Genomic DNA, 17998 nt, shown 5'->3' with positions numbered 1-17998 from the left:
AACAATTCACTTCCAGAATCTTCTGCCTTCTGTCTTCCTTTGCTCGAGGAACAGGAAGGATCTCAGAAAAGATGGCTTGGACAGTCTTTTTTTTCAGCACACTCCCAAGTTCCCTGAAGTCATCTATTATCTGCGTGATATCCCGTGACACAGTGTCATTTGTGCCAATATGAACCCTCACCATCACCAACAGATCCTTGCCCATAGACTTCAGAAGCATATCCAGTCTTAGAGTGACATCTCATGTCTTGGCTCTGGGAAGGTAACACACTTTCCTGTTGTCTGCCTGTTCCTTGCAGAATGTTTATTCAGTTCTTCTGAGTACTGAACCTCCAACAAGGATAGTCTGACTGCCTTGGATGGCTAGAGAACTCTTTGCAGGTAAGCTTGATTTTCTTAGAGGTTGGACCAAGCTGCCATCTACACGTGTGTCCCATATGTCTCTCTGTTTCCTTCAACCTGCTGGAGCTTGAGAGGTTTCTTCCACAGATTCCATATTGAGAACCTGGTATCAATTTGAAACTTCTAGCTGTGGGAATGCCTCCCATTTCTCTTCTCCCTTGTGGCCAGGGTCTGGCTATTCTCATCTGTCTCCAACCATGTGGAATACTGCCATGACCTCTTGTCTCTGGTGGTTACGAATGACCAGGCCTCCCCTCTGACTTCCTCTGTAACGGATTCCTTTGTGGCCAGCTCCATTCTTCCTTGAACCTGCGATACTGGTGATTTGTCAACCTGGTTGTCTTAAGAACTCTTCAACTTCTCCAATTCTTACTAGCATCTCAATTTGCCCCTCCAATCCAAGAATCTTTTCCTCCAGTATAGGCACAAACTTGCACTTCAAGCACAGGAAATCCCTTCTGGCTTCAGGCAGGAAAGAGAACATGGCACACCCGCTGCAGCTCCCTGGAGAAACTGAGCAGAGGGTTTTGTTCTTACCCGAAGCCACATGTTATTCATGCAGGGAAAGCTGTGCATGAGGTTTGGTACGCACCTGAGGCCATGTGTTTAGCCTATGCAGAACTTAACAAGTCCAAGACTCGCCTCCTTCATTTCAGTCCACTCATCTATAGCCTGACACCTCACACACGGTTTATTGCCACCACCCTCCCCTCTCTTCTAGATACCAATATTGCCTCCACTCCAGTCCATCCAAAGTCATCTTACTTGTGTGGTCATGTCACCCCTTCTATAAATCTTTCCACGGCTCTCCACCTCACTGCACAGCAAGTTTGAACTCTTTGTCCTTGGCAATCAAAGATCTACAACCCTCCCTCTGACTCTGTCTTCACTTACATTCCATCCTATCAATCTTCATGTCCCCTTTGTTCTCCTCCTCCTCCTCTGTCTCTCTGCGTGTGAAATTTCCACGGTATGCATCTGATGAAGTGAGCTGTAGCTCACGAAAGCTCATGCTCAAATAAATTGGTTAGTCTCTAAGGTGCCACAAGTACTCCTTTTCTTCTTCCATAAACTTGTTTGACAAGCCACCCCCCTTGCCTCATTGAAATCACCTCTAAAAAAGCTCTATTCTCCCATCTCACCTACAAGAAGTGAGGCAGGAAATAAAAGAGAAGCAAGGAGCGTTAAATGAATGGAGCATCAAGAGACATACATACCTTACTAAGTAGCTGTGTGATAGTACCACCCTTGTCTTTCCCCTTTCCTTCCCCCTGTTTTTTGTCTGTTTATGACCCCAGCTTATTGTGTTCTACTTACATTAGATTTATGCTCTTCAGAGCAGGAACCACCTCTGTACTTGTCTTTGAGAAGCTCCTAGCACATTTTGAGGTAATAAAGTTAGGAATCATGCCATGAAATAAATATAGAAAAAAATTAAGGTTGAATCTCAGGGAAAACATCCCAAGAGTGAAATCTATTATTCTGTGAAATAATCTCCAAAGAGGAGTGGAAGCCCCATCTTTAACAGATTTAGACTAGGATAAACTACTAGAAATATACTGGAGAGAACAATCCTGCACTAGACAGACCAGGGAGGGACGTATTAGCTGACCTGTTAAGTCTTTCTAGATCAAATTTCTAAGATCTACAGTTAAAATACAAAGAAAGTGAAGTCTAGATTAATTCAGTTCTCTCCCATACACACACAATTTCCTTGGCTATGGTTTGAAAAACATCTAACCAAACACCTTCTACCAGAAGACTAAACCTACAAGCCAGAGGCCCATACTCAAGGTGGAGCCAGTCATTCCAGCAGGGTGCCAGTTTCAGGATGACTGCATCTGTTTCCCCTCCTTCCATGGTGCACTCCAGGAGTTGCCAGTCAGGCCTCAGGTCTCCAACCATCACCTGTCTCTGGGCAAGAACCCTTGTTCCATTTCCTTCAGACTGGGGATTTTAAGGCTGCACAGCTCCCTGCCTTACACTGTGACATCCCCAGCAGGCCAATCTGCCTAAAGGCCAGCACCTGTGCATTGCTTTCTCTCTGACGGCTATGAACAGCATATTGCCAGCAGTTACAAGTTATTACACCGCTCATTCTAAGCAAGCATATTTATTCTTGAGGTAAAAGCATTGCAGAGAAAACATAATAAAAACAATCAACAGATTTAAACACACACTAAACATACAGGATTCACCCATCAGTTTTATGGGACCCTACCAGGCCAAAGTCTTTCCAACCTTTACAGAAGGGTATGGATCCCTCTTGGACAGAAGGTCCTGTCTGTTTGCTGGATCAGAAAGAAAGACTTGTGTCAGTTCAAGCTCATCCTTTCATACTAAAAGCTCTTTCTCTGTGTTCTTTGTTTAGTCCCAGTGACTCACCTTAATCAGCCCCCCACTGTAGGTAGCTTCTGTAGGAGCTGTGGTAACCCCTTCTGATGGAGTAGAACACAATCATACATAAAGCTTCCATAAATTTAATAGAATGGCACCCAAAGATACTGCATGGGGTTGCAATATCTGTCACACAGAGTTCAAGGCAGTACCTAAGAACTCCTCCCTCATCATGATACTGGAAATGCAGCCTTACCCTTGGAAACCACCAAAGCTTCCTCAATCTTCCCTATCAGCCTTTGGTTAATAAGATGTCTGGTAAATGTGGAGCCCTCCTCTTCCCCGCTCTGCTGGGAGGAGGGAGGGAGAAAAAAAAAACACTGAGCATTAATCTTTCCCAGATATTCCAGCTGAAAGGCAGGAGCACAATGCTCTGCTCCACTCTCATCCCTCCATGGGAGGCCTGGTGGATCTCTTTCCCCGAGTGTTGTTCAGCTGTGAAGTGGAGAGTTTATTCATCTGCAGTCACTGCTCTGCATTAAGCACAAAAGCAGCTCAGGGAGCAAAGTACCAATCACAGGAGCACTCTCTGCTCAGCTTCATCCTCAGCACATGTGCTTCTTCCAACTTAGCAGACAGAACACTGAACTTAAAGGCAGGCAAGTGGAGAGGTTGTTTTAGATTTACTTATGGCAAAAAAGAGGCTTTACTTATGGCAAAAAATGGGGAATTATTTTGGGTTGCACGTAATATTTGAAAATGCAAATGAAATACCACCACATGGGATTTCAGGAAATACCAGAAGTGAACCTAGCTAAGGGAGAGGGTGCATCAGTCTCCATAATCAAATCTGGTGTCTCTCTGCACCCAGAAGAAAGTGTAATTTTGATCACCAGCTCAAGAAATATCTTTAACTCTATTAATCCTGTACTATGTTTTAAGAAACTAAAGCACCTCAAGCGCTCCTTATGCAGTTGTTTGGCTAACTTCTCAATGATTAACACAGCTGAGTGCAGCTTCCACTGGACTTCTTCACAGCACAGCAAGGGCATGAAAGGACATGCACTGATTAGAGGCCACCATCAATTGTGCCATACATGTCACCACACCCTGCGTGGGTGGATCAAAAGTACCACTGAGAAAGTCCTGTTCAGCTGCAATGTAATAGAGCATTCAAACTTCACAATATATCATTTGCCTACTCAGATAATCGTTAGAGAGGCGTCCTTGTAAGCAACCTTCACATGCACAATACTGCCTCACTTCATTTCAATTTGCTCCAGCCCCACTGATTACTGCATGAAGCACATTCGCCCTCTGATGAAGCCCCAGACTAGGAGCATTCAATCATACAACAGCCTGGGACAAGCAAAACCCCACTTAAGACAAGTGATATTTAATCCCTTATTGCCTTACAGTCCCAATGCTAACCTGAACTTTAGCCTCCTGAGTGCACTATCTGACCAGCCTGTATGACCTGAGGTTGAAAAATGTGAACTAGTCACCTGCCTCAGCCTTCCAGTAGATGCTCTGAGCAGCAGGAGAAATTTGCTCATCTGGCTAAATCTGCTACACTCAACTGGCACAGCTCAGCCACTCATGCACCAGACTGCACATCCGGAAGAGAACACAAGGGTAGTTTTGAGCAGTGATGAGCTGCCAAAATCTTAACAACCGGTTCCCTCCTCACCCTACGAGGGGGTCATTGCCCACCTCCTGCCCCATCCAACCCCCTGCGTTCATTGACGCCCCCACCCCCAGGACCCCTGCCCCATCCACCCACCTCCCTGACCCAACTGCCCCCAAAATAGGGTAGGAGTATCTCATGGGCCACCGTAGTGGGTGCCCACCCCACCCCTAAGAGCCAGAGGGCGAGGTGGGGAGTCCCGGAGGTGCTTACCTGGGGCAGCTCCCAGGAAGTATCCAGCAGGTCCCTCTGGCTCCTAATGGCGGGGGAGCGAAGCTGGGGGGGGAGTGGCCGCTCCCCCCACTGATCACATCAAAGTGGGACCTTAGGAGCCGACTCCGTGGGTGCTCCGGGGCTGGAGCACCCACGGGGAAAATTTGGTGGGTGCTCTGCACCCACCGGCAGCTCCCCGCCCCACGCCCGGCCCCAGATCACCTCATCTCCGCTCTGCCTATGAATGCACCCCCCCCCCCCCCGCTTCCCGTGAATCAGCTGTTCGGCAGGAAGCCAGGGAGGGCTGAGAAGCAGGTGGCGGCTTTGCACTCAGGCCGAGGGTGGTGGAGGGGAGCTGGGGCGGGGAGCGGTTCCCCTGCGCAGCCCCCGCCCCTGGGTTACCTGCTGCGGCGCAGACGGCCCTCCTCGTGCCCCCCCGCCCCAGCTCACCTCCGCCTCCCTGGGCCTGAGCAGGAAGCCACCGCCTGCTTCTCAGCCCGCCCCGGCTTCCCGCACGAACAGCTGATTCACGGGAAGCCTTGGGGGGCGGAGAAGCAGAGCTGGACGGCACGTTCAGGGGAGGAGGCAGAGGCGGAGCGGAGGTGAGCTGGGGCCGGGGATGGGGGGGGAGGCGGGGATGGGGGCTGCCGGTGGGTGCTCCAGCCCTGGAGCACCCATGGAGTCAGCGCCTAAGGCGCCACTTTTGGCCGATTTAAATTTAGAAGCCCTTTTAGAACCGGTTGTTCTGCAAGGGAGAACCGGTTCTAAAAGGGCTTTTAAATTTAACAATCAGTTCTAGCAAATCGGTGCAAACCGGCTCCAGCTCACCACTGGTTTTGAGTCCATCTCTCCCCCCACCCCTCCCAAGCAAAAGTGTGGTCCTGAAGGTCACTGCTCGTTGGTGGCAAAGAAAATCCTCATACAGGTGAGTTCCACAAAGGAATGGCCTTCTACGAAGTCATCCTGACCTAGTCAGGAAAGCTGGTCATCAGTGGACTGATTTGAAAAACCAAAGCCAATGCTGACACTTAAATATGAGTTTCCAAAGGGCCTATGGCACATTCAGACTCTCTGAAGAAAAGTGTTTGGAAGACAACAAATTAGATAAGATCTTCCTTATGCCCTGAAACAAGAAAAGGAAAGGGTCTCCAGTTAAGCATCTCCTTATTCTCAGCTGATACGGTACAGTAACTTCTTAAAGCAATACTCCCCAGCGAACCATAAACAGATGTGTCTGCTACAGCAATAGTACTAAGACCACGCACCTTCTTTCCCTCTACCCAAGCAGTCACAAAAAAAACCCCACACCAAACCAAAGTTGAGTAATAATACTTAGCACCCTTCATTGACCCTTTGGAAAGGTAAGTGCTATCATCAACATTTTATAGATAAGGAAGTTGAGGCGCAGGCAGGTGTCATGACTTGCCCAAGGTCACCCAGCAAGTCAGTGGTTGAGCCAGGACTAAAACCCAGCGCTCTTAGTTCCCAGTCATGTGTTTAATTTATTCTGATTCATAATCATATTATCTAATAACTCAATCAGTATAAACGGTCCATGAAAAACAGTGATCTCCAAAAAATAACACCCATAGACCCCCTGACACAATTCCCACTCCAAAACTCTCAACTCACCCAGAACTTCCCTGGACAGCCAGGAGAAAAGAGGGACAATACCATTCGGTTCTGCAATAGGAGTGCATCCCTTAAAGTAGTGCTAACTTGTAATACTACCACCACTGCTTATTGCATAATAAGCAACAAGATGCACTGAGAGGCTAACACAAAAGTGAAAATAAAATAAAATCCAATGAGTTGCTGGGGGGAGAAAACGCTCTCCTAGAATGGCCCAGACAGACTTTCAGGCCTCATCAAATAGGAGCAGGTAGGGGGGTTGATAACTTTTGCAGGTAAATTTAATTCTAGAAAGGAAGCTATTTTCCACAAGATTGACGAGGAAGTTAATACTCTCTATAAATAAACTAAGGTCTCTTCCCGGTAAACTACTCTGTGCGGACTGTAAGGCTTCGACTTCAGCCCCAGGCATTGGGGCTTTGGCTTTCTGCCCCGGGCCCCAGCAAGTCTAATGCTGGCCCTGCTTGGCGGACCCCCTGAAACCTGCTCGCAGCCCCCCCAGTGGGCCCAGGACACTGGCTTACAGGATCAGGGCCTAACATTATAAAAGGAAGGGGAAACATAAAACTGAAAAAAGCACATCTTAGTCACAAGTCACAGAAGCTGTAAGTGTCAGATTAAACCTGACCAGTCAGTTCCTTAATACTGTGTTTAAATTTCCTGCATAAACGGTCACAAAGGAACACAGGTACCAGAATTAATACAATTGTTGATGTTTTTCCTGCTAGAGAGTTTTGGGCTGGGCAGTATCAGGCTGATAGTGAGGAACATTAACATAATTCAGGTAATAATGCTTTAAGCGTCTTTTAAAAGATAATTATGGGCATACGAACAGGGCACATCTACTTGAGCAGTTTCATTCCTATTGCATTATGTTCTCCCATCTGGGAGGGGTCGAGGTGCATTGAAGATGCTCCAAAGAGTCCTATTCAGCTTCTCGTAGCAACTGACTGTGGTTATAAACAAGCTTCCTGAGTGAGCTCAGTGAACAGAAGAAGTTAGCATCTAATCGGTCAGCCTATAGCTTCATGACACATTCCTCTAGAGGCTGTTTGCATTTTTTGCCCAGTAATTCATAAGATATGGGACTGATTCAGCCAGCTCAGAATGTCACATGAAAAATATTATTCCTAAGGGTGTAAAATAAGAGGTAAAAGGCTTATTACACAGAGATACAAATTTTAAACACACAGACAGTAATAATAAATTTACACAGCATTCATCTTCAAAGCATTTTACAAGCAGGCCACATTCTTGGCTGCCTTCAGGCAGTGCGGGGAGAGGGGGTTTTCCTCAGCTGGTGCAGAGCAGAGTAGAGGTAGCTGCCCCACTCACTCTCCCCAGCTGAACCCCGGGTGCAGAGAACGTATCAGGATAGAGAGACAGTAAGGCCAGAGTGTACTGCTCCCCCAGCAATGCTGAGCTAGAGAATGGACCTTTAGGAACCATAACCAGCTGGCACAGGTAAAAGCAGCCCAAATACTGGGCTCAGGGTGATACAGATTCACTGCGAGAACCAGGGAGTCATAACAGCAGAAGCCATTAGCCAGTCCTCAAAAAATTCCTGCAGTAGAGATATCTTCATTTTACAGACTGAGACAGACGGCCAACATTTTCATTCTCCTATCTGGGATTCCTCCATTTCCGAGAGCCCAACTCAAGATACCTAGGGCTGGATTTCCAGAAGCACTGAGCGCTCACAGCTCCCACTGACTTGGGTTATGGGTGCTCAGAACTTGTGAAAAATCAGGGCCAAGAGCTCTCAAGTTGGGCACCCTAAAACTGAGACACCGAAGAGTAGCAGCAGCCACCTCGGACATTTTTGGACTAAACACATGGCTCAAAGACACAAAAACACAAACTAGATAACCTCCCCTCCCAGGCCACTGATAGTGGCAAAGCAGAGAATCAGGATCTTGGACAACTATTAGTCTTTTACTACAGTAATACCCATCATGAATCAGGCCTCACTGTGCTAAACATCATGCAAACAAAAAGACAGTCCTTGCACCGGGAGAGCTTACAGTCTAAGTCTAAGATGAGTGTAAATGGGGAATTCTCTGTAACTTTAAGTCCTTAAACCATGATTTTAGGACTGCAGTAACTCAGCCAGAGGTTAGGGGTCTATTTCAGGAATGGGTGGGCGAGCTTTGGTGGCCTGAAATGTGCAGGAGGTCAGACTAGATGATCACGATGGTCTCTTCTGACTTTAAAGTCTATGAGAGACACCGGAGGAGCACAAGAATGAAACAATTATGAACAGCTTGATAAGTAGAATTATCGCACACCGGCAGCCTGCCCATCCAAGAGTATTTTGCAGGCATTATCACAGAGAGGAGTTTAAGGAAGGATTCTGACGTTTTACAGCACTTTTATAAACAAATTTTGCAAGACACACTTCATTACTTTTCTTGATAAAAGTACAAATATAATGGATGAAAGGAATGAGACAGATGTAATATGTTTGGATTTTATTTGATACAGTGCCTCTCAAAACCCTGGCTTGAAAAGTTATTCCAGTTCATAAGAGAAACACTCCGGAAGACTTAAAACTAGTGGCACAAAAAGGAAATGATGTAGAACAATATTCTGACTTAGGAAAAGATGTTTGGTGGGAAGGGGAAGGTTAACCACTTCTTTTAGGACCAATTCTAATTGATAAGGGAAGCTAAAGATATAAGGGAAAAAATCCATTGGGAATTGGGCTAAAGACAGTAAGGACAGGGAAGGAGGTGTGTGTTAAGTACAATAGGAACAAAAAGTAATCCTAGCAATGTTATACACCTGTTACTAGATGGAGATGGTAAAGTTGTTAGTAATAATAAGGCAGAAAAGGCCAAAGCGTTAATACATTTCTTTTCTGTATTTGAAAAGAAGCAGGACGGTGTACTTATATATTGATGAAGTACTTTACGTCTATTAGTACCTAAGGAGGATGTTAGACAATGTCTACTAGAGATAAACATTTTTGGATCAGTAGGCTTAGTTTACTTCTATGCAAGAGGTATAAAAGAGTTGGCTGAGGAGACCTCTGGACTGCTGGCTGTTTATTAATAAATTAACCTTGGAATACTGGGTAAATTGCAGAAGATGGTAAGAATGTTATCGTTGTGCAAAAATGACAATGGAATAATCCCAGGAAACTCTAGGTTATGCAAAAATCAATCCTAGGCAAAATAATGGACAAGCTAATATGGGATTCAACTGATAAAGAATTAAAGGATTGGAATATAAGCAATGCCAGTCAACATGATTACAGAAAAAAAAAAAGTCTTGTCAAACAAGCACGATTTCATTCTCTGATGAAATGAAAGTTTGGTTGATAAAGGTAACCACATAGATGTCATATACTTAGACTTTTATAAGGCATTTGACTTAGTACTGCAAGACATTTGATGAAAAAATTAGTACTACGTAATATTAATAAAGCACACATTAAATGGATTAAGAAGCAGCTAACTGACAGATCTCAAAAAGTAGTGGTCAATTAGGAATCATCGTCAAAAAAGGGTGTTTCTTTGGTGGGGTTCCCTGGGGACCACTAATAGGCTTGACACCAAAAAAAAATCACTGCTGATAACATTTACAGATGACACAAAGATTGGCTTAGTGGTAAATAATGAGGAGGACTGGGCAGCCTTACAGACCAATCTGCAGCTGGGCCCATTCACACAAAATGCATTTTAATACAGCTAAATGCAAAGTTATACATCTTAGAACAAGTAAACCAAGCCAGATCTACAGAATGGGGGACAGTATTCTGGAAAGCAGTGATTCTGAAAAGGATTAGGGGTCATAGTGGACAAGTAACTCAACAAACTCTCAATGCAATGTCGTTACAAAAAGTGCTAAGGCAATCCTTGGATACATAAACGGGAGTAGGAGTAGGGAATAGGAGTTTACCTCTGTATATATTGCATTGGTGAGACCTGCATACAGCTGTGGTGTCCACCCTTTTTAAAGGATGTTGAAAATTGGAGAGAATGCAGAAGAGAGCCACAAAAATGATTTGAGGTCTGGAGAAAATGCGTTACAGGGCAAGAGACTTAAGAGCTCATTCTGTTTAATTTAGCAAAAAGAGGATTGAGAGGTGACTTGATTACAGTGTCAAACCACCTTCACATGGAGAAAATACCAGGTATTAAAGGGCTGTTTAATCTAGTGGCAAAAGGCAGAACAAGAAACAATGGCTAGAAGTCAAAGCCTGACAAATTCAAATTAGAAACAAGGCACAAATTTTCAACAGTGAGGGTGATTAAGCATTGGAACAAACTACTAAGGGAAGTGAAGGATTCTCCCTCCATCTCTTGTTGTCTTCAGATCAAGACTGGGTTCCTTTCTGGAAGATGTGTTTTAGCCAGATAAGTTACTGGGCTCATTACAGGGGTAAGTTGGCGAAATGTAATGGCCCGTGTTGTAACAGAAGGTTAGACTAGATGATCTAAGGGTCATTTCTGGCTTTAAACTCTATGGATCCATAAGTCATTTATTAGGAATCTAGAAGAGCGAGTAAACCATACATTAAAGGAAATATACATGATAAATTGAAAGGAGGTACAAATGCTAGTGAGGGCAGAGAAATAATACAAAGGGATGCGAAAAATTTTAAAAAGAGGCAGAAACCAATCCAGTAATAAAAATGTAAGATAATATATCTATGCAAAAAAAAGATACATCACATACATTTATTGGGAGGAGACTTTTGGAAAGGGGTAATGCTGAAAGATTCAGAAATTTAGATAGCAGTTTGCAACTCTTTTTTATTTCCTTTTTTTTTTTTTTAAAGGGTGTGATCCAGTCACACAGAGACATCCAGTCACAAAACTGTCCTCTATACTGTTCTGGTGTGATTTCACACACAATATTACCTTCACCACATCACCAGGAAGCTAGACAAACTAGAGGGAGTTCAGTGAAGAGCAACAAACATGATCAATGAATTTACGGGGAAGACTGAAAAATCAAAGCACTAGAACTTAGGTGGAGATGATTTATGGGCAGGAAGGCATTATTCTTCCGCAAGGGTGATTAGATACCGCAATGATGTTATAAAAATGTGGATGGGTAGAAGAGAGAGGAAAATTATCTACAAATAACTAAATAATGTAAACACAAATGGGAGGAGAGGAACTACTTAGGGTGGTACAAGAGACAATAACTAGGAGTGATTGGATATCTTTAGTAAAGGAAGCATTTGGACTGAAAAGCAGGAAAGACATCCTGACATTTGTTATTTGTATTCCAGCAGCATCCAAAGGTCCTAACCAGATCCCTGCTCCAAAGAGTTTATAATCTAATTTGAAACAAGACATGGTAAGTTTCAGATGTAAAACAATAGTCCAGGAGAGGAAGCCCAAGTTAACAGTAAAATAGCATGGTTATGATAATAGCTATTGCATAGCTTTGTTGCCGGCACCCAGTGCCGAGAGGCAAAACAACAGCAGGGTTTGGTTCGCTACCCGGTGTGCTTCACCCAATAATCACAACGGGGTGGAGAAGCAGAAAAGTTTATTTGAAGCTTCAAAAAGGTACAGGGAGAATAGAATTTCAAATCCTGCACAAAGAAAAGGAGTCCTTGTGGCTCCTTAGAGACTAATCAATTTATTTGAGCATAAGCCTTCGTGAGCTACAGCTCATGAAAGCTTATGCTCAAATAAACTGGTTAGTCTCTAAGGTGCCACAAGTACTCCTTTTCTTTTTGCGAATACAGACTAACACGGCTGTTACTCTAAATCCTGCACCCAGAGCAGGAAGTTTCACAGGCTTTTATACACCCTTTTTCCCAGCATATCTATCCAATAGCAAGCTGCCCTAGGTATCCATATAGCCAGCCAATCCAGTTACCAGCTAGTTCCCTTGTTTTTTGTATCATTTGTTAAACTATACATGAAGCTGCTTTATTCGGCATTTTTCTACCATATCTGCCCTGTTTGGCCTTGTTTAGTTTCAGGCAGTCTGACTTTGCAACATATTGTTGCAGATCTTCAGCATAACTGCTGTGAGTGCCTCCAGGCGGGGGGGGGGGCCAAGGACATTTGGGCCTAGTACGTAGAGCTGCTGCGAGTGCCTCCAGGCGGGGGGGGGGGGGCAAGGACACTTGGGCCTAGTGCGAGGGGGCTCCATCGACACTCGTGGTCTTCCATCCGCTCAAGTTACCTAGTGGCCATGCCCCAGTGTCCCCAACAGCTTGATAGTTCTAAAGCACCTGAAAAGGTTCCCTTAAAAATAAATACTCCAACTGTTCTGAAAGCACAGGACCTATTAGGCCAGGAAATAGTTTCCCCAAAGGGAACTGGGGAAACCCCATGTTTAAACTAGACTGGACAAGACACTAGTAAATGTACTTCAGGAACTCTTATCTTTGGTTCTGCGATAATGCTCCGCACAGATGTGCTGAAGAAGAGGCTCATTAGACCTGTACAAGAGCATCCACAGCGCATGCACTTCATCTGTTAAATGGAAGTGAGTCAGCAACCACCTAGTCCTTCTGAAGGAGTCTTTCCTCCCAAATATTTACAGAAGGACTCATGAAAATAAGTGACTTCAATGAAAGACACTGTCCACATAGGAATCAGAACGCCATAGCAATGACAATTTAAATACAACTGGAGCTGGTCTACATAGAGTCTTTATTATAAATATAATCAATGTAGAAACTGATTAAAGTGGTGCAACACCCCAGTGTGGACACAATTATAGGGATATGAAGCATTATATCACTGTCGTTTATTCCAAGGAAGCACTTTTATACCATGGTAATAGCACCCACACTATGAGATTTTACCCCTTTTAACTATGTTGAAATAGAAACTAGCATAGCTAAGCAAGGCAAAAACTGTGTGCAGACAAGCCCACGTTGCTAGCAGGATTCCAGCACCATTTCCCTGTACCACGGGCAGAGATTGTGTGTCTGCACTATGTTATGAAACTGTGCTGTTTCTCAAGGGGAGCCTAGCCTGTCTCCTGAAGACTCACTTCTTCCATGATGCCCACAAGCAGTGAGTCATTTAAAAAAAAAAAAAGTTGTTAAATCTTCTACTTCTCTGGCACACAGCATGTCTACTCTGTGTCTATCTAGAGTAGACTGAAAGCTCTTTGGAACTGGGACTGTTGATGCTTGTCATTAATAACATCTCTCAGTAAAATAAAAACAAATCCTACCCCCACCCAGATTAGAAAAGCCATTCTAGAATCACTCCTGTAACAACCATGTTTATACAGTTGATGGTTGCAGAATCCTTAGCTCCCCTACTCCTCAGACAGATACATAGATCCATAGTATAAAAGTCTGAAGACATACATGAGGTCTGAAACCTCATTTGATCTCTGCTGAATATGCCAAGAATAGGAGACTTAAAACCTACTGTTGTAATTTTTACACAATATGAAAAACCTGGACAGATGGCTCTTGAGTATTTTGATTTTTTTTTATTAATAAACCGGACCAGTGTTCAGCATGTCCTTCCAATAACATCATATGGCCTATCCCCACAAGGTTACAGTTACGGCCCTACTTCTGCTGGGAGAATATTTAAAAGAAGATTTTAAAAAATGAGTGAAGAGCTGACCAAATTGTAATCTTATAATATCACAAAACAAGAGTTTCCTGCCACTACACAAATGCAGACACAGATCCTGTGACCATAGTCAAAGACCATTGTTATCAGTCAGAAAGTTTACACACATTTGCTCATTTGAAGGGACACAGGCAGGTAGATTAACTCCAGAAGTTATGGTTTTGTAAAAATGAGACGGTTTTACATAAACCTGATATAACATAAATGTTTATTTATTTTTTAAAAAAACTGTTCTGTTTGGATTTAAATATCCCCCTTTACCATTGCAATTTAAGCTCCATAGTTAGTGCACAAAAACCAAAACCCGACTACAAACAAAGGTGAAACTGAACACTGTTTTCACTTCAAAAGGAGAATGAAATTGAAAAAAGAAAAATAGTGAAAAGTAAAAGGAAAGTTTTAGAAATATCAGTTTTAATCTCAGTTTTTGGTGACATGAGAAAATTAATTGGTTTTTAAAGGAAACATTTTTAAAACAACACTTCTACCCTTTAACATGAGGGATCTGGGTATAGTGGACTGTATAGTTGTTTGTTTGTTTGGGGGATGGGGGGGTTAAAAATAAAAGTAGTTTACTTCCAGCGTTGTGAATAATGTGCAGTCTGGACAGCTGGAACAGATTCCAAGTGGGTATAATTTATCTAAACATTATAAAAATCACACAAAATCAGGTGATTCCTTATGGAAACAGGCCACAGCTACATAGACAAATACCATGTCTTCTAGATTAACAATACAGCAGAAATCACTGCTGAGAAATTGTAAACTGCATCACAAAGGAAAAACAAAAGAATGAAACACTGACTCCAGAACTTCATAAACTACCACCGAGAGTGAACGAAAAGCAGAAATGATAGCATTAACAGCCATGCAACCTCTTTCATTTACACCCCTAGGACAGAGAAAATGTCAGCAGCTTCACAGAGTAGGCAAAGACTTTTTCCAGTTGAAAGGTACCGCAAGAACCACCAAAAGAGGATGTTTAATAAGGGAACAAAGGATCCACCAACCAAACAGAAACATTAACCGATATCATCACGAGGATTCAATTCGTCATACTTTTTGTGAAACAGATAAAAATAAAAACCCATACAACAAGGATAAGGAAAATAACATTCAGATAAGAGTCTGGGGTTTGCGATGAAATCTGCACATTCTCCCTATATGTACATATTGTCAAACAGGCATCCCCACATCTAATGTGACAGTTTGCTACAGTTACCAAAGAACAAACACTCTATACAAACACTCCTTCAAGAGGTTGAGTAAATCAGACCCTGAAGTGCGAATTTAAAAATAATCAGTAGAATATGGAACATTCTTTCACACGGACAGCCCCTTAAAGCAAAATAGGAACCCGCCCCGCCCCCCCCCCAAATAAAAGGCCTAGAAGAAGAAAAAAACAATCAGATCATAGTGAAGCCAAATTACGAGTCTAAACAACTACAGGCAAGGCCCTCGGGAATGGGCCACAGTTTCAGATTACAACATTTTATCTTCAACTTCTTGATGCATCTCACCCCTGGCCTGATGAGAAATCCTTCAGCCCCTGCCAGAACTATGACACAAGAATGGTATCTGGGTATAATGGAGAGGGAGGGTGTGGGAAGGAACAAGCGGATTTCATACTCCTCTGCAGCCCAGAGGTGACTTCTGCAGAAAACATTTAAATGCATGCAACCCAGGACAGGTTTTTCATAGTTATAAAGCAGAGATTCAGAGTGGGAGGTTAGTAAACTAATTTTCAAGAGGGTGTCTAATTATTAGACGCTTATACCACCCTACCATCAATGCTGTGCCCAAAATTCACTATAGAGAGGGCACCAGGTCCCAAATACAGAAGGCTTGAAGAAAGCCAGTCCCAAGGCAATACTAGTACCTTACAGCTGCAACCCTCCCTATCACCATCATCTTTTGCTCCACCATCCCCCAAATTCAAGGTCTTGCTGATCCCAACGTTTTTCACATCCCTATCTAAAATCCATTCTTCCCTCTCCAGCACTACAGTTAGAATCCTGGCCTGTACCTTGGTCACCTCCCACATCTCACCTCAACCCTCCACATCTATTCAAAACATTGCTTCCAAAAAAAGAGTTTTCCCATCCCGCTGCTCCAATTATGTTACCCCACACTCCTTCCTCAAATCCCTTCACTGGCTTGCCTTCCTGCTGAGTTATTAACCACCATCATTTTATTCATTGCCATAAATGTACACAGCACTTCTCAAACAGAAGGAGACAAGGCACAGGAAAACAGTTTCGAAAAATCAAAAGGGTGGAGAGGGAGGAGAACAAAGTAGGAGAATTCCTGGCAGGAGATGGTTTTAAAGCAGGATTTGGAGAAGAGAGAAGGACCCCTGGTAAAGCAGGAAGAAATGAGTGCAGAGGTTCAGGGGCTGCAGCTGTTTGGGCTCAGGACAGCAGCTGGGACAGGGGAGAATGACAATAACTGGCAGCTATGCCATGGAACGGTCATTCAGTCAGAACAGGTGGAATATCAGGGTGTATACCTGATTAAGGGGGCATGGGGAAGCCCTTCTTTTAGGGATTTGGTATATTCACAGAGCACCAGGAGGGTCCTTTCTTTGTTTCATTTGGGGGTTTAGAGGGTCTATCAGCAAGGACAGAGTGGCAATTTGGACGGATAACCCAGTTTGGTGGGGTTAGAGGGCTCTCCATGTCTGAACAGGGAGGGGGGGAGGGGGAGGTGCCCTCCCTGCTTAGGGGGAAGTGATGAGGGAGCTGGGAGTTCCCAACTTAGGGGAGCCAGGAGTCCCTAGGGCTGAGTGGTGCCAAGGACTTAGAGTCTGGGGGTGAGGGGGGAGCAATAGAAATGTTGGGGGCTCCCTGTTCAGGGAGAAGTGAGGGGGGGTGCTGGGGGCTCCCTGATGGGGGGGGCTGGGGGCTCCCTGTTCAGGGGGAAGTGACAGGGGGGCTGGGGGCTCCCTGATGGGGGGCTGGGGGCTCCCTGTTCAGGGGGAAGTGACGGGGGGGCTGGGGGCTCCCTGATGGGGGGGCTGGGGGATCCCTGTTCAGGGGGAAATGACAGGGGGGCTGGGGGCTCCCTGATGGGGGGCTGGGGGCTCCCTGATGGGGGGCTGGGGGCTCCCTGTTCAGGGGGAAGTGACAGGGGGGCTGGGGGCTCCCTGATGGGGGGGCTGGGGGCTCCCTGTTCAGGGGGAAATGACGGGGGGGCTGGGGGCTCCCTGATGGGGGGCTGGGGGCTCCCTGTTCAGGGGGAAGTGACGGGGGGGCTGGGGGCTCCCTGTTCAGGGGGAAGTGACGGGGGGCTGGGGGCTCCCTGATGGGGGGCTGGGGGCTCCCTGTTCAGGGGGAAGTGACGGGGGGGCTGGGGGCTCCCTGATGGGGGGGGCTGGGGGCTCCCTGTTCAGGGGGAAGTGACGGGGGGGCTGGGGGCTCCCTGATGGGGGGGCTGGGGGCTCCCTGTTCAGGGGGAAGTGACGGGGGGGCTGGAGGGTCCCTGTTCAGGGGGGCTGGGGGCTCCCTGCTCAGGACTGTGGCGGGGGGCCCCTGCCCCGGGCCCGGCTGTACCTGAGCGTGGGGCCGATGCAGGCCGTGTCCGTGCTCTCGATCTCCCGCAGGATCCGCTCGTGCTCCGCCGCCGTCTCCAGGCTCTCCAGCTCCGCCATCTTCCCCCGCTCCATGGGCTCCGGGCCCGGCTGGGACGCAGCGAGCCTCGCCCACCCCCCAGCGCCGGAGCCGCTCTGCCCCAGCCCAGCCCCAGGCTCGCCGGCCGCGCCCCTTCGCCGCGCCGCGTCTCCACCCCCTGCCGCGCCGGCACGCCGGGAAATGTAGTCCTGGGGGAAAGGGGGTGTCGCCTCCAGCCCGGGCCCAGAGAGAGACTCCCACCAGCGCCCCTCACTGGGGGGACCCCCACCCCCGTCAGACCCGCCCCCACACCCCTCACTGGGGGGACCCCCACCTCTGTCATACCCGCCCCAGAGCCTACATTGGGTTGACCCCCACTCCGTCAGACCCGCCCCCACACCCCTCACTGGGGGACCCCCACCCCCATCAGACCTGCCCCCACACCCCACACTGGGGGGACCCCCACCCCTGTCAGACCCGCCCCAGACCCTACATTGCGGGGACCCCCACCCCCATCAGACCTATCCCCAGACCCTGCATTG

At 46.0% G+C, this 17998-nt stretch overlaps 1 protein-coding gene across 7 annotated transcripts in view; it reads right to left on the bottom strand.

Moving 5' to 3' along the window:
* EXOC6B (exocyst complex component 6B) overlaps positions 1-17583 on the bottom strand; it is a 456321-nt gene extending 438738 nt beyond the window's left edge. For all 7 annotated transcript variants that reach the window (XM_075128155.1, XM_075128156.1, XM_048846428.2 and 4 more), the window contains exon 1: positions 17400-17583. In XM_075128155.1, coding sequence (XP_074984256.1) covers positions 17400-17512 — 113 coding nt within the window. In that variant the 5' untranslated portion in view covers positions 17513-17583. The remainder of the gene's footprint in view (positions 1-17399) is intronic.
* Between the last annotated feature and the right edge of the window lie 415 nt (positions 17584-17998).

Source organism: Caretta caretta, chromosome 4, assembly GCF_965140235.1.
Source record: "Caretta caretta isolate rCarCar2 chromosome 4, rCarCar1.hap1, whole genome shotgun sequence".
Classification (NCBI taxonomy): Eukaryota; Metazoa; Chordata; order Testudines; family Cheloniidae; genus Caretta; species Caretta caretta.
Note: the sequence above shows the minus strand (reverse complement) of the source record. Positions and strands in the feature narration are given on the sequence as shown.